The sequence below is a fragment of the Podarcis muralis genome, chromosome 4 (assembly GCF_964188315.1).
Source record: "Podarcis muralis chromosome 4, rPodMur119.hap1.1, whole genome shotgun sequence".
In the NCBI taxonomy this organism is placed as follows: domain Eukaryota; kingdom Metazoa; phylum Chordata; class Lepidosauria; order Squamata; family Lacertidae; genus Podarcis; species Podarcis muralis.
Genome location: NC_135658.1, coordinates 18,329,466 through 18,355,511, shown reverse-complemented (window position 1 = coordinate 18,355,511; position 26,046 = coordinate 18,329,466). Strand labels below are relative to the sequence as shown.

At 47.0% G+C, this 26,046-nt stretch overlaps 1 protein-coding gene across 6 annotated transcripts in view; it reads right to left on the bottom strand.

The window, feature by feature from the left end:
- Positions 1-255: 255 nt before the first annotated feature.
- AMOTL1 (angiomotin like 1) overlaps positions 256-26,046 on the bottom strand; it is a 77,666-nt gene continuing 51,875 nt past the window's right edge. For all 6 annotated transcript variants that reach the window (XM_028726103.2, XM_028726105.2, XM_028726104.2 and 3 more), the window contains 7 exons: positions 19,813-19,958; positions 17,944-18,093; positions 11,026-11,216; positions 7,503-7,628; positions 5,083-5,309; positions 2,785-3,060; positions 256-968 (listed from right to left, as the gene is read on the bottom strand). In XM_028726103.2, the coding sequence (XP_028581936.2) occupies positions 856-968; positions 2,785-3,060; positions 5,083-5,309; positions 7,503-7,628; positions 11,026-11,216; positions 17,944-18,093; positions 19,813-19,958 (1,229 nt within the window). In that variant the 3' untranslated portion in view covers positions 256-855. The remainder of the gene's footprint in view (positions 969-2,784; positions 3,061-5,082; positions 5,310-7,502; positions 7,629-11,025; positions 11,217-17,943; positions 18,094-19,812; positions 19,959-26,046) is intronic.

The window sequence follows — 26,046 nt, the reverse complement described above, 5'->3', positions numbered from 1 at the left end:
AACGTTGTGCTCTTCAGATGTTACAGGGCTACAGCTCAATCCTGGCTCTTAGCTGGGGCGAAAGAGAGCTCTAATCCAAGCACATCTGGAGAGCCCCCCCATCAGCTACCCATGTTCTAAGCCCTCTTAGCAAGGAAGGACCCTGCTGCTTCTGTGATGGCAACCGCATGCTGTCGTTGCTCAATAAATATTAAATAGAGGCGAAGAGTTGCGAAGAGTTCCGCACCCTGTTTTTAAGAGTTGCGAAGAGTTCCGCACCCTGTTTTTAACCATGTCTCCCTCTCTCTATAAAGGTGGGTGGGAGGGAGATTAAAACAAAAACAGCAGGAAGAAGGCAGTGGGATGATGTCTAAATATAGGGAAGTCCTGCTCCCTCGTCCCAGGGGTGCACATTGCACAAAACATTTCACAGAGGGAATGTGGCTGCTAGCAGGTGATTAAAAAAAGCAACCACCACTAACTTGGTGGTTGCAGAATTGTCCTTGGCATGCTGACCGTGCCTTCCAAAGTTCCTCCCCCCCCCCCCGCCCCTGACAGAAAATGCAGTTGCCCGTGTCTTGCTTTTGCCGTCGCTCTTTCAAATCCACATCTCATTAGCCAATGTAAATTTTTTTATGATTGTACGTAGCAGGTATCCCAAATGTCCCATCTCCAACGTCTCACATGCTCTGTGCTTTGCTTAAAAGTCTCGTTTGCCGTCTAGATCTAAACTTCTTTGGTCCGGTTTTGTACCATTCTCCAGAGCTCTCGAGTTTTGCACGGCAGCAGCGGCAACAGTGCCAACGACGGCAGCACCCTCCTTCAGGGGGCTGTGTGCACCAGCAGGGGAAACGGCAGCACCTGAGAACTGTAGCTTCAGATAAGGACTTCCATCATGTCTGGATCTGGGAATTCAGGTTTGTGAAGCAGGCTGCTGACCCTGCCGCCTTTGCTGCTGTCTGGTAGCTTGCCATGGCTGGGAGAGTTCTCTGCGGAGAAACAGTGAAGAGGGCGAAAGTTGATCTTGGGGCCAAAGTGCACATTGCGATACCACAATTCCCAATTGTGTGGGTGTGGCTTGGTCACCAAATTTAAAGTACAGTGGTACCTCGGGTTACATACGCTTCAGGTTACATAAGCTTCAGGTTACAGACTCAGTTAACCCAGAAATAGTACCTTGGGTTAAGAACTTTGCTTCAGGATGAGAACAGAAATCGCGCGGCGGCAGCAGGAGGCCCCATTAGCTAAAGTGGTGCTTCAGGTTAAGAACAGTTTCAGGTTAAGAACAGACCTCTGGAACGAATTAAGTACTTAACCCGAGGTACCACTGTATTCTTATTCCACTCTAAGAATCATGGCTTCCTTCAAAGAATCCTGGGAACTGTAGTTTGACGAGGGTGCTGGGAAGTGTAGTTCTGTGGGGGGGTCACCTGACAATTCTCAGCACCCTTAACAAACTACAGTCCCCAGGACTCTTTGGTCAAAGTGGTATAAAAGCATTTTAAGTGCACAGAGTGGAGGAGACTTGCAAAAACACTGTGAGTGGCATCAAAGTTAAAGTGAAAACTGATAGCGGAAGAAGGGAAGTTGGGGGTGAGGAGAGTCTACTTAACCGTTTCCTTCCTACCAGCTGGCTGCTGATTGCTTAAAAGTGTGCTGCTTTCCATGGGGGGAAATATGGGAAGCATGTGTCTCACCCCCGTCCCCCAGATATGGGAAAGCAGATCCTATTGGAGCAATTCTGAGCAAGCAAACCAGCCGGCAGTGAAAGGGTGCAGCAGATTCTCTTCCCCTGCCAGACACCCACTCAACCTTGCAGCCACCTACAGCTGCTCAGCATAAAAATAAATGGGGGGGGCGGGGAGAATAATGGAATTTATATAATGCAACATGCAGTTTGACCTTCAGAGGTAAGTGACGGTCTCCTGGAGTTAATCTGAGATATTTTGGGGGTTGGGTACAGCACTCTGTGATGCCATAAATCAGATTTAAGGTGCTGCCTGCGGGGGGAGCAATAACTTGCTCCTTTAGAACTGATGCGCAATCCTAAACTAAAAGACACATTCTCATGTTGCCGCCCTACAGATCTCTGGTGGAGGAAGACCGCGAAGGAGGGCTTCAAGACAATTGCAGGGTCCTGGTCGGTTCATATGGGGAAAGGTGGTCCTTGAGGTATTGTGGCCCTTGGCCATTTAAGGCTTTATAGGTCAAAAACCAGCACTTTGAATTGGGCCTGGGAACTGATAGGCAGCCAGTGCAGTCGAATCAGGATTGGTGTGGACGTGCTCAAACCACCTTGCCGCTGAATTCTGCACCAAGTGAAGTTTCTGAACTGTCTTCAGAGGCAGCCCTATGTATAACGTGTTGCAATAACCTAACCTTGAGGTTACCACAGCATGGACAACAGAAGTTAGGTTATCTCTGTCCAGATTCGAACCAGCTGAAGCTGAGAAAAGACGCTCTGGGCCACCAAGGCCACCTGAGCCTCAAGCAACAGCAAAGCGTCCAGAAGTAGCCCCCAAGCTAGGTGCCTGCTCCTTCAGAGGGAATATAACTCCACCAAGAGCAGGCAACCACCTAGCCAACCGGTCAAGGGGACCTCCTACCAACAGTGCCTCACCCTTATCTGGATTGAGCATCAGTTCATCTCTCATCCAGTCTATTACGGAGGCAAGGCAACGGTCTATTTAAAGCTTTCTTTTCTGGAGACAGAATTTCATAATTCTAGGTTCTGCACACTGCAGTTCAAAACACCCTCCCTGCCCTGCTCCTGTTCCCAGGCCCATGGCGTTCAAATTTACTCACCCGGTCTCTCTCCAACGCCTCTGCCTGCAGTGTGCCTGAGGGCTGGGCTGCCGCCCGGGGTGTTAGTCAATTTCCCTCTGCCCGGAAAAGAGGCAGAGTTTGGCCAGAAAAGTTCAGAGGCTTTGTCCGTCTGAGTGCTGCTGTCTTTGCTCCCCGTCTTAGTGTGGCAGACAGTCACCGGCCACGAGGACATTCCAGAAGACAGTGTGGCAGGAGGTGGAGGCGGCAACAAAGGGATGGGCGACTGGTCCTGGGTCTCCTTCCCTAAGAGCAATCCTAGAGTAGGAGAAACAAGAGAGGGAAAGCACCTCTGTGGCGTTAACATATGAGAGAGTGCTGGAGGTGAAATAGTTAAACAGGTTACCCAATCAGAACCCAGGGGGGTGGAGTCAGTGGGACTATAAAACCAGCTCTGGGAGGGGCAAAAGGGGGAGCTTGTTGAGGAGTTGGGTGGTTGGTTGGAGTGGGAGTGAATTAGGATAGAGTCTGTGGGTAGGTTGAGTTAGTGTAGCAAAATAGGCTGAGTCAGGAACAGTTAGGGGCTAGGAAGACAAGTAAATATCTGAGAGGTGGTTTAGTGAGTGAGAGCAGGTAGCGGAAGTTATAGGACTGGATAGGCACCCCATGAATGTAATTGACTGATACTGTTTATGAAACCACACGCTTGTTAAACTGTAATAAATAAACAAAAGTTTATGTTTCATTTTAACCCTGACTGGGCTCAGTATTGTCCCAGGTAGGGCCTGGGTGGTGGTAGCGGAAAAGAAAGTGGTGGCACAGGGATCCATAGACGGTGAAACGTCCGGGGACCCTGTGTGATCGCCACAACTCCATTGGTTTAATTAAAGTTCTGCTCACAGCATGTTAAAACAAAGTGGGTGGGGTGGGAGATACAACACACAATGCAAAATACCAGATATGCCCCATCTCCGCTATTTTGTCTTTCCCATCCAAGCAATTTAGTTTAGATTAAAAATGCCAATACCATGGAACCAACAAGAAGAAAGTGAACAATTGCAAGCAGTGACTAGGAAATGACTGGTCTGTGTGGCTGTACTGTACCCTGCTTGCCACAGTGAAGCTTTTTGATAACATACTAGCTGAAGATGGCGTGGTGGCACAGAATGTCCACAAACATTCCAACTGCTTAGAGAACAAAGCAGGCGGGACGTTTGCAGTAAAAGTCCTGTGAGGGAAGGGTAAATTGCCAATCTGGCCAAGAGTGTCCTGGGGAAAGAAAGGGAATAAGCAGCTTTACTGGGAAGGCGACAAAGAACTTTCACAAAGCTGGGAAGTAAGGGATAAAGAGATAGGTAGCCTGAGGCTGAAGGAGAAAGGCAGGAAAAAAGGCCCCCAAAGTAGTGGAATGTGGGAGCTGACCATCAGATCTGGATTTGAACCAACCAATACTCTTGTGTCAATTGCAAAGAATAATAATAATAATAATTTAAATATGAATGCACCACTGACAATGTTCTGCATTTAAACTTTGCCACTTAATGGAAACAAATGGGTTTATTTGACTCAGCAAATACCCAAGACATATGCTTGCTCTTGTTGTGCTCTTGTATGAATTAAAAAATCATATTGCTTATTTTAAATTAATTGTGTGTGTTCGCATGCCACATATATTTCAGTATTATTATTTTTGCCCAAGTTCAAAGTTATATAAAGTGTGAATCCCCAACTGCCAAAGGCTTTTGTTTGACCAAGTGCATAAATCAAGCACTTTTAATTGGCTGATCTCCTCCTTTGGTGCTATTTTATATATTGTCATTTTTATATATTTTATATATTTGTATATTATATATTTTATATATTGTCATCTTCGGCCACAGGGTCCCCATAAAAATCCATAAAAACTGCAACACAATAAATCACCAATCAATATAGAGTAAGCAAAAGCAACAACGAATTTTAATATATATATACTATATGTATGAATTGGGTGATTCTGCTTTGTAATTGTGTATCTATGTAAATTTTGTATATGTGTATTTCTTTTTTTAGTGATAGTTGAAATGACCATGATGTTTGTAACAACAAATAAATTCATCCACTCAGCAGGCAAAAGCAACAACAATCCACTTTCATAAAACACAACAGCCAGAAAAGCAGCAAGAACCAGCGGAAGTAGACTTGCCCAACCTGGTGCCCTCCCTATGTTTTGGACTGCAATGGGTGGGGCCAATGCATAAGGTGGCAGGGGCTGATGGGAGTTGTAGTCCAAAGTTGTTCTACTAAGAGATGGGGAGAGCTGAATCTCTTTGCCAGGGCCCAGCTAACACCGAAGCTCACCTATGCTCCCTTTCCAAGTCTTGTCTTCTTTCTTCTCCTCGGTCACCTGGTTGCTGGTGAGGGACGTCTGGCGGGAATGAGTCCCAGTGGCTGCAGCAATGGACGGGACCGACCGAGCAGGTCGCAAGCTTGAAGCATCAGTTTTGCCAAGGTCCTTCCTGGACCGCTGCTGAAGCACTTTGATCATGGCATCTTTCTCTATGATTTTTGCATGCAGGTTCTTTATCCTGTTAAAATATGCAGATAAACATGTTCCAGAGATGAGAAGAGGCTTGAAAGGAGGTGGCCTGGTCCCACAACACGGTATGACAAAGTCAGTTTTAGTACTGGTATCTGTTTAAAGAAGTGCCCAAATTGCAACTGTAGGAGTTTGCAAAGTGTGTTTATCAATGGATGTGGTGTATATTTAGTTTCCTGTGTCTGACAGTGAGTGTTTATCGCAGAGGGAGAATATCTGTGGAATCAACCTGACTGCAACATTATAAAATTTGCAGAAATCCGTTCAATTTTCACAGGTTGCAGAAAGCAGGCTTTCCAGATTCAGAACCTTTAAATCTTTAGCACAGAGAATCCACAATTAAAACTCCAATTTTAATTTGTAACGAATCAAAATGCAAAATTTTGCCAAGTGCTTAATAAGGCAAGAGGAATGCCCTATGTACTGTTTTGAATAACCAAACAGTAGAATGTCTGGAACTCAAAACTGCTCCTTCATACACACTGGTGGCACCTGTCTGTCTCCAGAGACAATGGAGTGCACCTTCAAACTGCTACATTAGCAGCACCTAAGTGACCTCCCCAGGGCGCAAGCCTGAGCAGCATGTATGAAAGTCCTGGGCTGCCCAGACAACAAGGCCCCCCTCTCGGCCTCACTGATGTGGTCCAAAGGAAAGCAAAGCAACACGTTTGGCACCAGGAGTTGCTAGAAGAATGATGCGTACAAGGCATCATCCAACTGCCTTAGGGACTCCCCTCTGGATTGGTGTAGGTCAGGGGTCAGCAATGTTTTTCAGCCGTGGGCCGGTCCACCGTCCCTCAGAACTTGTGGGGGGCCGTGTCATGTGACAAAGACACATGAGAGCAGAAGCAGCAAAGCAGGCTGGGAAGTGCTGGGACTGCACAATCATTTGGGCCTACTAAAGTTATTCAGGCCTAACTGCTAACTATTGAGTCACTCTGACATGTGACTTAGCAGCCAGTTTCTCTTTTGTGCTCTCTGTAAGATTTGCGCTGCGCGTCAGGCCGGACTATATTTTGAAAAAAAAATATGAACACATTCCTATGCCCCACAAATAACCCAGAGATGCATTTTAAATAAAAGGACACATTCTACTCATGTAAAAACACGCTGATTCCCGAACCATCAGTGGGCCGGATTGAGGTGATTGGGCTGGATCCAGCCCCCAGGCCTTAGGTTGCCTACCCCTGGTGTAGGGTTTACTCCTTAGCCTTTTCTCCTCCTGAAGATATCCCAAAGGCAGTAGAGTTTTCCTTCTCCTAGATGGGCTACCTTCCCAGGTTGCCGAGCCCCATCTGCCCCTCACTTCCCTCTATACATCGTCTGCAGAAACTGCCCTCTTGACTGTTGGAACCACTATTGGTTTTGTCCGGTCAATCTGGCGGAGCCTGTCTTTGCTTGCAGGTGAAGTCTGTAATCCACCAAGGGTTTGAGAGCCACTGGCTACTCTCACCTGGTTTAACCGGCCACTCGAAGCTGGGTGTGGCTGCTGTCACATGCTGACAGTTTCTAGGAGCCACAGGTGAGAGCTGACTGCAGGAAGGGTGGGGACCAAATGTGGACAAAGTACCTAGAAGGAGCATGACGTGTCCCCCACCAGAGGTACAACCCCGCTTCGCAAGACGATTTCCCCTATGGGCTTGCTTCGCAAGACGGAAACGTCTTGCGAGTCTTGCGATTTTTTTCGCTCCCCCCCTTTTTCTAAGCCGCTAAACCGCTAAGCCTTTAATAGCCGCTAAGCCGCTAATAGCCTTTTAGCCACTAAGCCGCTAATAGCCGCTAAGCCGCTAATAGCCTTTTAGCCGCTAAGCCGCTAATAGCCGCTAAGCCACTAAACCGCTAATAGCGCTAATCCGCTAAGCGGGTTACTTCGCAAGACGAAAAAACCGCTAGACGAAGAGACTCGCGGAACGGATTATTTTCGTCTTGCGAGGCACCACTGTATTTGGTAAAGCATGCTTTTACTAGAGTCTGATTTGGGTGCTCAGGGGGTCAGAGGGAGAGTCGAGCTGCACATTCACACTGTGCCTGCCCCTATGTTCCCACCGCCATGCTTTGGAATAGGGTTAACGCGATGGGGTTGAGTTGGTATGCCTGCCAGAATATCAAGACAGTCAAGAGGCTTCAGCACTGCGGGTGCTCATGTAAATCCCACGGCAGCTACTTGACAGCTGCTCCTTACGTGTATTCCATGTCCTGACACCGTCGGTTGGCTTGCAAAATCTCTTCTTCCTCCTGCCACATGCGGACCTCCAGGGAGCTTTCACTGTAGCTCCCGTTCCGCGAGTGATTAATGGCTGAGGCATCCCTGGCAACGAGAGAGAGAAAGACAGAGGGGGGGAACCTTCAGTTTTGATTTGGTCAAAAGATAAGGAGCATAAATAATCTTCCTTATACTAGGTCAGAATATTTGCATCTCCAGCCCCATATTTTCTATTCTGACTGGCAGTTGCTCTCCAGGGGTCTCTGGCAAAGGGAGATCTGTCTCTTAGTCCTTTTAACTGTAGATGCATGGGATTGAACACGGAGCTAGAGATGGGCAGAGCTGTCAAAATACAGTTTTTCATAGCTCCACTTTTATGTTCTGCTCTCCACATTTCCACATCGGTTTGCGAGTCTTTTTTCCTTTTTCAGTCCCCATAAAAATTCATCAGTTTGGTGTGCATTTCTCCTATATTGTGAATAACCCTGAGATCTACGGATGAAGGGTGGTATACTAATTAATTAATTCATTCATTCACATTTGTGTATGCAATTTTGCCTTACTTAGTTATTTACTTAATACCACCTACGATTCACCAGCAAGACCCAGGCAGAGGCGCCCACCCTGTGGAACACACTCCCATCATATGTCAAGGAAATAAACAACTATCTGACTTTTAGAAGATATCTGAAAGTAGCCTTGTTTAGGGAAGTTTTGTATGTTTGATGTTTTATCATGTTTTTAATATTCTGTTGTGAGCCACCCACAGTGGGCGGAGTATAAATAATAATAATAATAATAATAATAATTATTATTATTATTATTATTATTATTATTATTATTATTATTACGGTCACAAAAATTTAAAATTCAGTATTAAACATAAACAAGTTACATTCACAAGATACAGAAATACACATTTTTGCAAAGCAATTTCCCCTAATATAATGCGTTGACTACTGTTAGCACTCCTGTGCACACTTTACCTTTGAACACACTTTTGGAACACAAAATACTCGGCTGAAGAACTGTACTGCAAGATATGGAGAAGGCTGGCTATGTTTCGGTTCGTGTCAACATTTCAGAAAGTGTGTGCTGGGTAAAGGTAAAGGTAAAGGGACCCCTGACCATTAGGTCCAGTCGTGACCAACTCTGGGGTTGCGGCGCTCATCTCGCTTTATTGGCCAAGGGAGCCGGCGTACAGCTTCTGGGTCATGTGGCCAGCATGACTAAGCTGCTTCTGGCGAACCAGAGCAGCACACGGAAACGCCATTTACCTTCCCGCCCGAGTGGTACCTATTTATCTACTTGCACTCTGACGTGCTTTCGAACTGCTAGGTTGGCAGAAACAGGGACCAAGCAACGGGAGCTCACCCTGTCACCGGGATTCGAACCACCGACCTTCTGATCGGCAAGCCCTAGGCTCAGTGGTTTAGCCCACAGCGCCACCCGCATCCCTAGTGCTGGGTAGGTTTGCCTTTAAATGTAAACTAAATCTAATTACTCTCTCATTACTCTACCTGGAACTTTCTGTATGCTAAGCTGGTACTTGAACACTGAGCTATGTTCTTTCTCCCCACAGTGAGTCATCTGCAACATGAAGCCAAAGCAGATTTTTTTGAAAACCAAAATCTACACCCAACCCAAAATAAAAGCAGTAGAAAAGCAGTAAAGTTTTCCACTAGACAGGACGAGACAGACAGACAGAGGCTATATGCCCACTATAGCAATTTACCACCTGCTTTGCCATGCAGGGCCACCCAAGACGGACAGGTCACAGCCAAGAGTTTAGACTAAATGTGATCCACCTGGAGAAGGAACTGGCAACCCACTCCAGTATTTTGCCAAGAAAACTCCAAGGACATAAAAAAGGAGAAGCTTTGAGAAGAAAGTGATAGTTTCTCCAAGGCATGCTCTGGTTCATGGGGTCACGGAAAGTCAAACACGACTAAGACAACTAAACAACAACAAACAACAAATGGTCATCTATATTCGCCCCAAAAGTCACCCATTACTGGAGAACACCCACAGACAAGTCTTTATCCACAGCACTGACTCATCTTCCTGAAGAAGAATTCTGCAGAATTCAAAGACTATTTGAATAGTTTTTCACTATAAAACCTTTCCTTCTCTTTCTGAAGTTCAGGGGCAAATGTGGATCTGTTTGTGACTAAAATGCCACCACTCACACACAAGACAAGAGGTATCAGCAGGCCTCTCTGTAAATCTCTGACCAGGGATTTACAGAAGATTGGAAGAAGTATATGAATTATTTGAAGAGCAACTGTAATCAACAAATTACGCTAGTAGGACTACAAGAAGTTTTGTAAGGAGAAATATACGAAGTGTTACAAAGTAGAAAAAGATAGAGATATTGGTTATGAGTTTGAAATGTACAGTGGTGCCTCGCAAGACGAAATTAATCCGTTCCGCGAGTCTCTTCGTCTTGCGGTTTTTTCGTCTTGCGAAGCACGGCTATTAGCTTAGCGGCTATTAACGGCTTAGCGGCTTTACGAAAAAGGAAACAAACTCGCAAGAACTCGCAAGACGTTTCGTCTTGCGAAGCAAGCCCATAGGGAAATTCGTCTTGCGGAACGACTCAAAAAACGGAAAACCCTTTCGTCTAGCGAGTTTTTCGTCTTGCGAGGCATTCGACTTGCGGGGCACCACTGTAATAGGGAAGATAAGAAATGCATACTGAGAGATTAGACTGGAAAATTTTCAGACAGGATTGATGGAAGTTAAAAATTTGAATAAGATGTAAAAGTATATTTAATTACTGTTGAAAATGATATGTTAAAAAAAAACTAATAAAAAATTATATTAAAAAAAAGAGAGATCAGCAGGCACGGGAGAAGTTTGCAGGGGCACAAGGCATATTTCAAGGAGGGAAAGTCCCCAGGTGGGTGTGGGAGCCTTCAAAGCATCCCACTGAGGGCCAAGCTTGCTTAAGTGGCCACAGAATGCTGGCTGACTGTTGGAGGAGAAAATGGACATTGTGCGGGTGGCATGGGGTGAAGAGGCTGTGACTAGCTATAACACAGAAAAGAGGCCTCCATATGACGGCCTTTTGCTGCATAAACATTATAATTTTAAGGCACATTCTTTCTTTCTAAGTATTCTGGGCATTGTAGCTTACCCATCACAGAGTTACAATTCCCAGAAACCCTTCTGAATTCTTTCCAGTAGGGAAATATATTTCTGTTGTGCTTTATAGTGTGTACACAGTTTTTGTTGCAAGTTCCAGTTGCTTATTGTCTACCTCAGGGTCCCCCAAACTGTTGCTGGACTACGACTCCCATCATCCCTGCCCACTGGTCCTGCTAGCTGGGGATGATGGGAGTTGTAGTCCAAGAACAGCTGGGAGACCCAGGTTTGGGAAACCCTGATCTATATGCCGATTTGAGTTTCGAGCCCAATGTACGTTTTCATTTTCTTCTTTTTAAGAAGGCAAACACAAACAATGCTGACAGACTCTTTCTTCCATTAGCCGTTTCCCTACTTTTCCGTGGAAGTTGCCGCCGCGGCGTTCATGGTAAAATGCCGAATGGCGCTCTCTTCGAGGTACTTCTGCTCCCACTTGGTCATGTCGGCTTCCAGAGCCAGAATCCTCTCCTCCTTCTCACGCACCAGTTCCATTAACGCAGGGACGTTGTACTCTGGCAGCGGGGCTGACTGGTAGCTCCCTTGCCGCTGGAGAAAAGCAAACGAAAACATAGTTAGCAGTGCCCACCAGAAACAAAACAAAAACAAGAATCCTGCTGGAGCCAATCAGAGTTTCATCTTGCCCAACATCATAACTACTATAATACAGATGCCACATTCTTATACCATGTGTAACAATCACGGCTTCCTCCAAGGAATTCTGGGTACTGTAGTCTGTTATAAAGGTAAAGGGACCCCTGACCATTAGGTCCAGTCGTGGCCGACTCTGGGGTTGCAGCACTCATCTCGCTTTATTGGCCGAGGGAGCCGGCGTACAGCTTCCAGGTCATGTGGCCAGCATGACTAAGCCGCTTCTGGCAAACCAGAGCAGCGCACAGAAACACCATTTACCTTCCCACCAGAGCGGTACCTATTTATCTACTTGCACTTTGATGTGCTTTCGAACTGCTAGGTTGGCAGGAGCAGGGACCGAGCAACGGGAGCTCACCCTGTTGCAGGGATTCGAACTGCTGACCTTCTGATCGGGAAGTCCTAGGCTCTGTGGTTTACCCCACAGCACCACCCTCGTCCCGTAGTCTGTTATAGGTGCTGGGAATTGTAGCTCTGTGAGGGGGGGTGTCTCCTAACAATTCTTAGCACCCTTAACCATTTTTTGCCATCACCACCCACCCCTGAACAAATCAGTGTCACAGGAATAGGGCGGGTGCTGAAAACACAAATCTCAGGTGTCAGAGGCCAGGGTACAGAGGTGCATCTTCCGCATTCACCAAAAGCTGTTTAATGAAGGTGCTAGATGCATCTGCGCTGCTGAAACAACTGCTAAAGCGGCTTAACAGGGCTTTAAATGTATAGTGTGAATGTGATCAGCAGCACCTTGAAGACTAAGCTGTTTATTGTTTATTATACATTTCAATATTTCTCCTGCCTTTCTATATATAGCATCTAAAAGCTCAGTTTACAGGGTGTGGTTTTTTTTGTGTGTGTGTGTGTATATAAGATGGACAAATCAGTCTGTCTATGGCATGTGCCATTTTCAAATGTGTTCATTGATAGATTGGTTCTGTCGCTTTTTTGCATTAATCTGTGATTACTTTTTTAAAAAAGAAAGAAATCTAAACAAAAGCACGTACTTAAATTTGCATTTTATCTCAAAATACATCTCAAAATACATATTTTATCTCAGTGTATTGTATGCACTTATAGATGCATTTTATCCTAAAATTAATTTCTTTACATGTGGTGATATTTTATTTGAGGAGAGAACTGTTTTCCAAAACATGGAGAAGTGTCAAAACCAAAAAAGATGGTTGTTTTCCCCAGTGTGCATTGCAGTGCTTCCACAAAGGGCGCTTAATATTGCAAGCAAGTTGGTTCAGATGTTGGCTGATTCGCGTGTGCCATTGGCATGCACGTGTCCACATGCTTCTCATAGGAATTCTGCCATTTCCCATCCACACCAGTGGGCGGTGCTTAGTGGAATATTTCCATGCTGTGTCGCTTCCCATCACCACTAAAAGAGGAAGGCAGTCCTTGATCGTTTAGGTTGTCGTTGTCCTCACTAACGTTACATGCCCTTGTTTTGACAGTTCAGTCGCTGACCAGGAAAAGGTGTGTGTCTCTCTCTCCCCCCCCCCCCCCTGGATTGAGGAAGATATGAGGAAACCGAAGACTTGGGGACTGAAGAATCTCCACAAGTGGAACTGCACTGATACTATAAAGAAGAAAAGTAGCTGCTGGACTTCTGTGACATGCACTTGAAAGCAATGTGTCATGATTTGGATCAGTGTAACCCTGTTCTGTAAGGGACGTGGGTGGCGCTGTGGGTTAAACCTTTAACCCTGTTCTGTGTCTTTTGTTTGCTGACACTCGGGTCCTACGTCTGACTTGTCCTGGTTTGTGGACATTCCAAAAGAATGCACCAAAACATCCGTATGTAAATTTTTATGCATTCTGTACTCGCTTTCACTGTAAAATATGCATTTTCTGTTGCTTCGCTGCTTTTATTCCCCGCCCCCATGCACGTTGAATGCATTTTTGTGCAAAATGTGGGTTTTTGTGCATACTTTGGGGGATCAAAACTACACGGCAAAAGCGGTGTATATAATCCGATAGCTGAATTCCAACCCGGGAAGCAAGTCTGGGAACATCGAATCAGGTCAGTCTGCTGCCAAAAGTGGACCAAAGGAATTCCGTCCCATGGACAACAGGAAGTGATAACAAAAAGGTTTTAAATTATTTCCAGACTTTCCTTCTGATATGGGTGGTCAGAACTGGGGTCAGGGAGAGCAAGCCTTCCGCTGTAGACAAGTACAGTAGTTTTCTTCCTCATTCCACCCCAGTTGCTGAACCACTGTGGTTACTTGAAAGAAAGGAACATTTCACATGACTCATTCTCCTGTAAATGCACTTTCTTTGTGCTCCCCTGGCCCAGTAATCCCCCCATCCAGTAATCCCCCCATCCATCCCCCCCACAAAGAGTAAAAGGTAAAGGTAAAGGTACCCCTGCCCATACGGGCCAGTCTTGCCAGACTCTGGGGTTGTGCGCCCATCTCACTCAAGAGGCCAGGGGCCAGCGCTGTCCGAAGACACTTCCGGGTCACGTGGCCAGCGTGACATCGCTGCTCTGGCGAGCCAGAGCTGCACACAGAAACGCCGTTTACCTTCCCGCTAGTAAGCGGTCCCTATTTATCTACTTGCACCTGGGGGTGCTTTCGAACTGCTAGGTTGGCAGGCGCTGGGACCGAACAACAGGAGCGCACCCCGCCGCGGGGATTCGAACCACCGACCTTTCAATCGGCAAGCCCTAGGCGCTGAGGCTTTTACCCACAGCGCCACCCGCGTCCCTAACAAAGAGTAGCACATATTAAAAAGTTAAGTTAGTTCCCATTTCCTTCAATATTTGAAAGTGGCATCTATATGGAACTTTATTTTATTTATATACTACAACAGCGTGCATGCCACAAAAAACCCCCAAGAGGACAGACCCCTGCCCTGAGGAACTTACAATCTGAAATCTTACATAGCGGTGACAGAGGAGAAGGAAGGGAAGCTAAGTGGAGAAATAATATGCTGTTTCAGCTGCATGTACTTAGGACTTGGCTGCAGGCTGAAGTTTTGGTGATATGCACCTTAAGCCAACTAAAATTCTTTAAAATCGGCAGACAAACCAGATCAAAGAAATGCCTTTCTGTGCACCTGATTTGGCCATCACAATAAGGGGGATTCCAGGGGCAGCTATTTTTGGGTGGGATTCAATCACAAACTGGCAATTTCGAGTTGCAGATTATAGGTGACTGGGAGGGATTCTTGCACCACAGACCCACTTCCCTAAAAGATCAAACTGCTCGCGGGAAGGAAAGTGATGGGGAAATGGACTGGGCAGAGTGGGGCAGTGCTTGCTTTTATGCAATGGCATCCAATTGCCTGCAAACAAATCAGGGTGAATGCTCATTGAGCAGGCAAATCAGGATGGGCGCTGGATAAACTGGTCGCCTGCTCCCTAAGTCAAAACATATCTAAGATACAGGATTCCAGCTGCTGACACAAGGCATATTTCAACTGGCAAGCATGGGTATCTTTCACTGCATATAGGTCAGTGTCCCAGCTAAACTACACCAGGAAGAGAAAGTGTGTTACATATAATCTAAAAAGCCAGGAGCGGGGCGGGACACATGGGAAAGTATTTATGGCTTATGGGGCAAGGCTTGTCCAGGACCTGACAGTCCATAAATAGAAGAGTGTTTAAATAGCTGTTTCAGAATTTGTCTCCCTTGAGTTAATAGGTATCCCATAATCAGAAGATCAGATGCAGTTTCTTTCCTGCACTCAGCACATTTAACGGCATTTTACAAAACAAGGCAAGCTCCTCCTCCCGTCTTTAGCCCAGGCCAGTTTGGGCCACAGGCTCTGATCCAGCTACTGTCAGTCATTCAAAAGTCCCACAGAAATTGATGGGAAAAGTTCCGCCACACCTCGCTCCACGTCCTATAACTCTCAGTGGGTCTTTAGTGATGACTAACTTGAGCTGGGTCAATGCCTTTATCACAAAATGAATTTTTAAAGGGGGGATAAGTGTCCTGGAAATTACCCCCCACCCAATCTTGCAGAGGAAATGATATTCCCGTGTGGCTTCACGCCATCCACCCAGAATAGTTGAGGGCATTTGTTGGGGGTTCTCAGTGAAGTTGAAAGCTCTCCTTAGAGCAAACGTCAACAAAACCCAACGTATTAATTTTCCAAACTGGCTTGAAATTTACCAGGGCGTGCCAGGGTGCTGTTTTTACACTAGTTCATCTGTACATGAAAATATCCAGAAGGCACCCTCTAAATTCCAATTTGGCAGCTACAACGAGGTCCCCATCAAGTCGTTCGCAGAAAAGCCGTGTAATTGAATCAAAGGAGCCGTTTCCCGCAGCCAAGTCATTAAATTGGTAGAATTTAGTTGAATTTGCTCCCACTAAACGAGTCTTGTGAGCTTGGCAAATGGATTAGTATAAGCCAATGATTGAATAAACACAGGTGGACTCTCATCTCAAGTGGGAGTTTTCCAGTTTCAGCTTTTAACTGAGAGAGTGCCCCTGGGGACTCTTCATGTGGACTTTTAAAAAAAAATTAGATCTCAGAAAACTGCAACTGCTCAATCCTGGAAAGCTCCATATTTGCAGGAATTTGTGAATAAAACCTAGCTTCTAAGATTTGCAAGACTGTGCAAACCACAAGAATCCACCAGATTTTTAATATACCAGAAAGCGACTTCCCACATTTCAAAAGGAACTTGAGCCAAACGACTTTTCCAGATGTCCCTGCGCAAGGACTGGCTCACTGTAGATTTTAACTTGCTGGATGTTTATGCAAGTTCAAGATGTCATGCTTGCTTCACAGGCCTATGGCTAATAACACGATGACATTGCTTGTTCTTGTTTTAAATTTGTATTTTACGTTCAAAAGCCTTTTCTGCTCAACCAATGAACAATGTGAAAATTGTAGATATACAGAAATTCTTTTGCCTGCATGGTACTAGAACTCAAGATCACACGCTACTGATCTGACTGTAGTAGCATTTTGAAGTCCACAGCTCTCCCTGAGTTGGATTATTAATATTAAACATGAGCAAAGGACCAAAAAAATAAATTCTAGGCATTTCAGAGATTGTAAAAAGTAAGGCAGCCCCTGCCTACTGGCTCACAACTTACTAGGCATGATACAAGAGGAAAAAGGAACAGGGAGGGAAGAGGAAAGCAAGTATTGGAGCAACAGAGTGGCTAAGGAAACCCAGCCTGATGGGCGGGGTATAAATAAATTATTGTTATTATTAGGCAAAATATTAGGTCAGACTGGTCTCTCCCTTGCTGTCATGTCATTCCTGGGAGGCAGGAGATGTACAGTGGTACCTCGGGTTACATACGCTTCAGGTTACATACGCTTCAGGTTACAGACTCCACTAACCCAGAAATAGTACCTCGGGTTAAGAACTTTGCTTCAGGATGAGAACAGAAATCGTGCATTGGCGGCACAGCGGCAGCAGGAGGCCCCATTAGCTAAAGTGGTGCTTCAGGTTGAGAACAGTTTCAGGTTGAGAACAGACCTCTGGAGCGAATTAAGTACTTAACCCGAGGTACCACTGTAGTCTCCCAGTGGTCCTTGAGCTGCCTGCAAAGCACACATTTAAAACATATTTGAAGCATGCCCCCCAAAGAATCATGGGAACTATAGTTTACACCTCACATAACTACAATTCCCAGCACCCATAGCAACCTATGGTTCCCAGGGTTCTCTGCAGCTAGTGATGAAAGCCGAATTGTGTCTTCCTTCAGATCCGCGCTCCCCAGGCAATGGGCTGCCAGCTGAACTTGGCTCCTAACTAAACCAACGGGAACTATAGCCAACTGATTTTGGCTACAACCCCTATACCCATGAACAGTGAAACTCGCTGAATTCAATGGGATTTCCTTCTGAGTAGGTCGGCAGAGGACTGCGTGGCTGGTCTGGATCTAACTGTATGGGATCAAATCCAAAGGGTAACACCTGTAATGATAGGAAAAGATAAAGGGACCCCTGACCATTAGGTCCAGCCGTGACCGACTTTGGGGTTGCGGCGCTCATCTCGCTTTACTGGCCGAGGGAGCCGGCGTACAGCTTCCGGGTCATGTGGCCAGCATGACTAAGCCGCTTCTGGCGAACCAGAGCAGCGCACAGAAACACCGTTTACCTTCCCGCCGGAGCTTGCACTTTGAGGTGCTTTCGAACTGCTAGGTTGGCAGGAGCAGGGACCGAGCAATGGGAGCTCACCCCGTCGCGGGGATTCAAACCACCAACCTTCTGATCTGCAAGCCCTAGGCTCTGTGGTTTAACCCACAGCGCCACCCGCGTCCCTACCTGTAATGATACTATCCTACAAAAAAACCCAAAAACTAACAAACCAGCAGCCCAGCAATGGTGTGGTACCTGTGTGCTACATTTATGGGAGGGACCCCAGCTTGAACTGTGGGCGTTGACACATAACAGGTGTGGTGTAGCAGAGCTTTGGACAGGTATATTTCTGCAGGCACCTTCAGCAATGCCAGACTGGCTCTGCCAGCGTGTCCACAGAGCCCCCAAACCGACTGCTTCCGACCCCGCAAGGTGCAGCGACCGTCGTGTTGGAGGGGGGCAGCACCAACACAACGGCCACCGCAGCTGACCTTGATGGCAGGTTGCCATAGGTTTGAACCGAGAGGCGCTTTTGGGAGAAGCAACACCCCAAGTTCTGCCTTACCTGCTGCATCCTCAGGGATTCCAGCTCTCTCTCCAGCCTGGTGCGCAGGCGGCGCTCCATCTGCTCCCGTTTCTCATAGGCTGCCTGCAGCTGGGTCAAGGCCTGCTGAAGCTTCTCCACCTTCTCAACGTGAGCTTGCTTCTTGCACAGCTGGAGGGCAGCAGGGTTGCCACAGGGGGAACACAGAGACATTAGGCGGAAGTGGAGGGTGACAGCACAGAGCTTGTGCACAGCGGAAAACAGTGTAAGCTTTATGGAGGTTAAGTCCCTGCACCCGGTCACCTCCAGATCTCAGACACCAAGGTGATCCATCTGTCATGGATGCTTTAGTTGAGATTCCTGCATTGCAGATAAAAGGTAAAAGTAAAGGGACCCCTGACCATTAGGTCCAGTCGTGGCCGACTCTGGGGTTGCGGCGCTCATCTCACTTTACTGGCCGAGGGAGCCAGCGTACAGCTTCTGGGTCATGTGGCCAGCATGACTAAGCTGCTTCTGGTGAACCAGAGCAGCACACCGAAACACCGTTTACCTTCCCACTGGAGTGGTACCTATTTATCTACTTGCACTTTGACGTGCTTTCGAACTGCAAGGTTGGCAGGAGCAGGGACCGAGCAATGGGAACTCACCCCGTCACGGGGATTCGAACCGCTGACCTTCTGATCGGCAAGTCCTAGGCTCTGTGGTTTAACCCACAGCGCCACCCGTGTCCCTCCTGCATTGCAGGAGGTTGGACTAAATGATCCTTGGGACCCCTTCTAACTCTACAATTGTATGTTTCGAAGCAAATCCCAAGCGTTGACGTGCTGCCGCCAGTCAAAGCTTTCAGTCCCAAACTAAAGAGGCTGTTTGTTTGACTCTGTTGTTTACTGCTCGCTCAATATGATAGGAGGCAAGATCCTAAGACACTTTCATTTTAAAAAAAACCAAGTTGCCAGACCTCATGACCATGGTGGAAAAATTGACAATTATTCTGGGGGGGGGAATAGGGGTTCAGTGGCCAGAGAAGGGGGCCTCAGTACTCTACAGATCCCCACCTCTAATCTAACAAAGTTGTTTAACCCTAACAAATGCCACTAACCTTATTTCTAGTGAACCTCCCAACTTGATCCCCTTAGAATGGTAGTGGACTGCATAATAGACCAAAAATTAAATGCAAAGTACCTCGTTATATAATCCATAAATTGACATAAACCTTTCAGACTGATATTTGGTCTATTTGTGTAGCTAATGGTCCCACTGTTCTCCTGCGAAAATGTCTGTGAGTTTTGCTCCTCTAAGTAATTTCAGATTTTGTGCTGATTTGTCAATAATGGTGGCTTGTCATACTCTCTTAGATTAGGATGTTTAGGGAGGAGTTTCATATTTCCTTGGTTTCTAGCAACCAAGCATATCATGTGCTGGAAAATATTCAGCAGCTGCTGTAAGACAGCAACCCTAAATATACTTACTTGGAAGTAAGCCCCACTGAGCTCTGCGGCATTGCTTAGAAAACACGGTTAGGATCAGGCTGCAGATGTGAATGCTAACAGTAAAATGTCTTTGGGCAAAACCGCACCATACATTTAAAGCACTCTTAAACCAGTTTAAACAGCCATGCCTTCTCCCAACAAATCATGGGGACTTTAGTGAGTTCGCCTTCATCAATCCCAGGAAACTCTGGAGATTATAGCTCTGTGAAGCTCTCCTAGCAACTCTCAGGACCCTTAACAAACTACAGCTCCCAGAATTCTTAGGGTGAAGCCATGAGTGTTTAAAGTGGTGTCATGGAGATTTAAATGTAGAGTGCAGATAGGGCATGTCTGGGAGAGAGAGGGAGAGAGAAAGAAAAGTGTAGGTGGTGAACTGAACTGAAGGACGGTCTGGTGTTACCTCCTCTTCTAGCTTGATGACTTTGGCTTGTGCACCATTGAGCGCCTGGTCCAGGATTTCAATGTGCCTTCGCTGCTCCTCACTGGTCAAGCGCAGGGCTGCCAAGTCCATTTCCAGCTTCTCTTTCTCTTTCAAATGTTCTTTGTCTAGAAAGGGAGGCAACGGCCAGCTGCATCAGAGGCTCTCACAGACCCAGGAGGGACACTGAACAGAAATAAACTCAAAAAGAGGCAACGTGGTGCATTGGTCATGGCAGGACTGCAGGACCCTTCTCAGCTAGAGGGCCAGATTTCGGCCAGATGGGCGGAGTATATAAATAATAATTATTATTAAAGATGTAACACAGTGTTTCCCAAACTTGGACCTCCAGTTGTTTTGGGACTACAATTCCCATAATCCCTTGCTAGGTAGGGATGTTGGGAATTGTAGTCCAAAAGCAGCTGGGGACCCAAGTTTGGGAAACACTGACGTAACACATTCTACACACCAGCCACACAAAAGCCAACACAAAGCTCCCTACCAAGCTCTCCATCCAGGCAAGCGAGAGCCATTATCACAGTTCAAGGACACGTTTCAGCCAGGAGAAACCACTCAAGGAAGGCACGAAGCAGGGCATGGACTCAGGCCAGGGTGTCTTTAGGGCCAGGCAAGTAGGCCACATCCGGCCTCCAGGTCTGGGGATTCCCTGTCCCTGGGTTAGGGTGTCAGACTAGGACCAGAGAGACCCACATTCCAATCTCTGCTCGCCCACTGGGTCAAACCCACCTCACAGGGCTCTTGTGAGAGGGAGGGAAGAACCACTTCTGCTACTACCTTGAGCTCCTTGAAAGAAAGGCGAGATATAAATACATAGAGACTTCCACAGTTTCATTGGGCAGGCTGCAGAGGTGTAGCAAGGCTCCCTTGCCCCCATGGCAAGGAGTGTATCAGTGCTCCAACCTCCATCCCTTGCCAAGGCTCCCCCAGCAGTGGAGGCGCAGGTCAGGCAAACTCCTAGTTATTCCGAGCCAGAGTGAAGACCCGCAATTTTGCATCTCCCTGGGTCTGTGTCCTAGGTAGGGGCCAACCTGGTCAACCCCTGGACATGCCCCTGGCAGGCTGTCTTACTCCCCGTCATTCATTATGGAACCTATTTGAAATAAGGACCACTATTGTTATGCACTTGTTCTTTCAGACACCATTTCACACTTCTTTCTTTAGAGCTAGCCGGGTGAGACTTGGAAGGCCTTCAGATTAAAGCCCAGCTGCTGTATTTGCCCATATCCCTGTGAAACTACATGTGCTTTTCAATCACCTTAACTGCAGCCTCTTCTGCTGCTGAAAAGCCAAGCTATTTGGCAGCTAGAACTTTAAAATGTGTATTTGCTTGATTCTTCGGCATGTAAAGCCCAGGTCTCTCCTTCCATTTTATCATCACAACTACCCAGCAAAATAGGTGAGCACTAAGGCAGGGGAGTGGGATGCGGGTGGCGCTTTGGGTTAAACCACAGAGCCTAGGATTTGCCGATCAGAAGGTCGGCGGTTCAAATCCCCGCTACGGGATGAGCTCCCGTTGCTCAGTCCCTGCTCCTGCCAACCTAGCAGTTCGAAAGCACCTCAAAGTGTAAGTAGATAAATAGGTACCGCTCCGGCGGGAAGGTAAACGGCGTTTCCGTGCACTGCTCTGGTTCGCCAGAAGCGGCTTAGTCATGCTGGCCACATGACCCGGAAGCTGTACGCTGGCTCCCTCAGCCAATAAAGCGAGATGAGCGCAGCAACCCCAGAGTCGGCCACGACTGAACCTAATGGTCAGGGGTCCCTTTACCTTTAAGGCAAGGGAGCTGGCTAGGGGCTGAGGAGAGTCTAACAACAACTGGAGGGTCAAAGGTTCCTCATCCCTGGGCTAAGAGAGAACAGCTGGGTCCAAAGTGATCCAACGAGATTCATGGAGAAGTTTGCCAAACTGATGCTTCGCTGGTTCAGTCCTGACACACCATTCATTAGATCCCACTGGCTCTTAAAAATGTAAGTATCAGTGGGATATGCTACTCCTCTTTTATGCCAGCTGTTGATTCTGAAGATGCTTCGCTAGTACCAACATCCTTTCCCAGTGGGTGTTGCTGTGCTTTATTTAGCTGTGCGCCATTCAAGTGAGCTTTGCTGCGAGTCACTTAAATGCACAGGAATCCACATCACTTCAGCTGCTGCCAAACATTCCAGAATAGCTGTCCTGCCCTGGGACGGGCTGCGGGTTACCAGATAGCCTTTCGCCTGCTCATTCAGCAGTAGACATTTACCCAGAGGCCTCTCGACCTTGACGAAGTGAAAGAACCCTCAATAGGATCACGGCGACACAGCACAGATCCTTAAGATTTTAGAGGCCTGTTCCTTGACAGCCCAGGTTCTGCATGCAGACCACGCAGTCTCTTCCTCCATCACCACTGCCTTTAGAGCTTTGTTTTGGACTCTAAAGCGGATGAGCTAAATCCAATGGCAATGTTTCCTTAGGATACAAGACCTAAATGCTCACCCAAGCATGGGTGTTCCTTCGTTTTCATTCTCTCTTTCAAAGACACAACAAACCAAACATAATCTGTGGATTGTTTACCAGCCACTCTAGCAAACCAGGCTTCCCTTCCACCTCAGGGGCTACGGCTTACATGATACACCCTCAACTCTGGCTAGAGGAATGAGAGTATATAAATAAATTTGACCTGCTTGAGGAGGTCCTGTATACAACCTTTCTTTCTATTCTTGGAAATACTTCTCTCTCCTATTTGTAGCATTTAGCTGTCTGGCCCAGATGAACTAGGCATGCTAAACATCCCTGCCATTTTATATGACCCTGTCTCAAGGAACTATCACTGCACACAGGTCGTGAACTGACAGGGCAGTGAAAGTGTCCGCACCAATATTTATAGCGATGCGTGAACAGAAGCGTTGTTCAGTGAATGCACTGGAATACAAGGAGAAACGGTGGGACTTTATGAGACCCAAGCCGGATGCCCAGGACTGTCACAGATACAGACAGACAGACAGACAGACAGACAGATAGATAGATATGGGAATATATATTCCTTTATTTATTTAAAAGAATATATTTATATATCTGCCAACAAAGGCCCGTATAGTTAAAGCTATGGTTTTCCCAGTAGTGATGTATGGAAGTGAGAGCTGGATCATAAAGAAGGCTGATTGCCGAAGAATTGATGCTTTTGAATTATGGTGCTGGAGGAGACTCTTGAGAGTCCCATGGACTGCAAGAAGATCAAACCTATCCATTCTGAAGGAAATCAGCCCTGAGTGCTCACTGGAAGGACAGATCCTGAAGCTGAGGCTCCAATACTTTGGCCACCTCATGAGAAGAGAAGACTCCCTGGAAAAGACCCTGATGTTGGGAAAGATGGAGGGCACAAGGAGAAGGGGACAACAGAGGACGAGATGGTTGGACAGTGTTTTCGAAGCTATGAACATGAGTTTGACCAAGCTGCGGGAGGCAGTGGAAGACAGGAGTGCCTGGCGTGCTCTGGTCCATGGGGTCACTAAGACTCGGACACGACTAAACAACAACAACAACAACATTTATATTTTTAAAGGAATATATATATATGTTCTCTCTCTCTCTCTCTCTCTCTCTCTCTCTCTCTCTCTCTGTGTGTGTGTGTGTGTGTGTGTATGAAAGAAATTAAAAGTTTTGGATCCTGTGTCCATTTCTAGCCACCAGCGGCACCCCTCTGCTGGCAAGGGAGGGCCCAAACAGTGCCCATCTTCTCCTGGGGTGATTCCCTTTGCAGAGCTCTCTGTTGGGCCCCTGCCCACTTCCCTCACACCAGTCACCAGAGAGGTTGGGTCGCGCCGGGTTTGGAGTGGGCTGCGGGCTTCTACGCGGCCTCCCTAGCTCTCCCGGTCCCCTCCTACCTCTCTCTCTCGATGGCTGCAGCAGCAGCAGCAGTGGCCATAGCGGTGGAGGCTGCTGAGTGTTCGGCTGGGGTGGGGGGTGGCTCCGCTGTGTTCTGTTCAGCTCCAGAGGCCTCTGGACCTCCTGTTGAACCCCCACCAGGGCAATCCCAGTCCCGGTGGACCTGAGGTCATCGGGGAGGGGGTTGGGGGCTCTGCTCAGCCCTTTTAATTTTTGCATTGGGTGCCCCGGCGCCCCCTTGTTTACAGTAACAGCAGTGTTGGCAGTGCAGGGACCGGCCAAAAAACCCTGTTAGTGCTGGTGGTCCCTATGAGCTTGGTGCGGCCATGGCTAGTCATCTGTCATGGATGCTTTAGTTGAGATTCCTGAATTGCAGTGGGGTTGGACTAGATGACCCTTGGGGTCCCTTCCAACTCTATGATTTCATATAAGGTGCAAGGGGGGGGGACAATGGGGAAATGGGTAGCAGAATGAGGCAGAGAGACAAACAAAGGGAGCGCCCAGTCCACTTTTGGTTCTGGAACAGCCCCAACTACCTCCGGCTCTGGCCCTGCCCACCCTAAGAACACCCTTGACAGACTGTCCTCAAGGTTAAGAAGAAAAAGAAGAGTTTGGATTTGATATCCCGCTTTATCACTACCCGAAGGAGTCTCAAAGCGGCTAACATTCTCCTTTCCCTTCCTCCCCCACAACAAACACTCTGTGAGGTGAGTGGGGCTGAGAGACTTCACAGAAGTGTGACTGGCCCAAGGTCACCCAGCAGCTGCATGTGGAGGAGCGGGGAAGCGAACCCGGTTCACCAGATTACGAGACTACCACTCTTAACCACTACACCACACTGGCCCTCAATTTAGCCCTCGGCAGAAAAGGGGGATACATGGACCTGCTTTTTTACAGTCTGCCCTGGACAGCAAAAGGAGGCTTGTTATGCACTTGAAATGCCAGTTTAGGTGACTCTGAGCTGTGCTCCACAGGGTAGCTGATGGAGGGGTGTACTCTAGAGTTATGTGAGGGTGTTATCAAGGCTGCACACGTGGTGCCTGAACCCCTGGCACAGACCTACCAATAGAGGCATGGGCCCCTGTTGTAACTAGCCATCGGTCTTTCCTAGCCCTGAAACCTGAGCTCCTTTCACGGAAAAGAACCAGGATTAGTCATAGTCACATTCAGTTTATTTATAAACTGCATTTTCTGAAATGTATTTGTGCTCAAAGAGGCTCACGGATAACAAACAATCTAAACACAATGGTGCAATAACTATAATGCACAACAAGAATTGCTGCCAATACGACATTTATATTTTTAGGACCCACCTCATTTCTGTGATTGTGAGTTGCTTTCAATTGTTTTTAACACTGTGTTTTAATTGCCCCACTGCCTTCAGTGGTGCTGGAGGAGACTCTTGAGAGTCCCATGAAGATCAAACCGATCCATTCTTAAGGAAATCAGCCCTGAGTGCTCACTAGAAGGACAGATCCTGAAGCTGAGGCTCCAATAATTTGGCTACCTCATGAGAAGAGAAGACTCCCTGGAAAAGACCCTGATGTTGGGAAAGATGGAGGGCACAAAGAGAAGGGGACGGCAGAGGATGAGATGGTTGGACAGTGTTCTCGAAGCTACCAGCATGAGTTTGACCAAACTGCGGGAGGCAGTGGAAGACAGGAGTGCCTGGCATGCTCTGGTCCATGGGGTCACGAAGAGTCAGACACGACTAAACAACAACCACCTTCAGGTGAAGGACAGGTAATTTATAACAACAGCAACCTAACACTGAACAGCTCATTTGAAACAGGGGTGGGCAGACTTCGGGATGCTTAAATCTACTTGTTCGTTGACCAGAACACCAAGATCTAACAACCAGAGCTGGGCACAAGAGACATAGAGATAGAATTACAGAACAAGAGTGCCTCTGGGCATATTCTTAGCCTGAAGGTTTGTTTTCAATATCAGAACTAACTGAACTGAACTCACAGTCATTTAAATTCCATTCCTAGTTAGGTCTCCCCCCCCCCCAATTTCAGCAGCTTAATTTAGGTAGGCAAAGACATTTTGCTGTGACTGTTAAGCTATTTCTTCGAATATAATGCATTTTCAGGTGTTATTCTCACTAATATATGCATTTCCTTGCACATTTTCCCCTAATAGTACAAAATGGTTGCAGAACAGCATTGCAAAATTCAAAAAAGTGTGAATTTCAAAGACCAGCCATGCTTCAGTTCACGTATTACTTCAAGATGCGCGAATTACGGAGTTTCTCAATTTAAATGCAAGCAAACCTAAGTTTCTTCTCCATCCCCTAGACCTGAGAAGTGGTTCCCTCAGAGCTGTGGTACGAA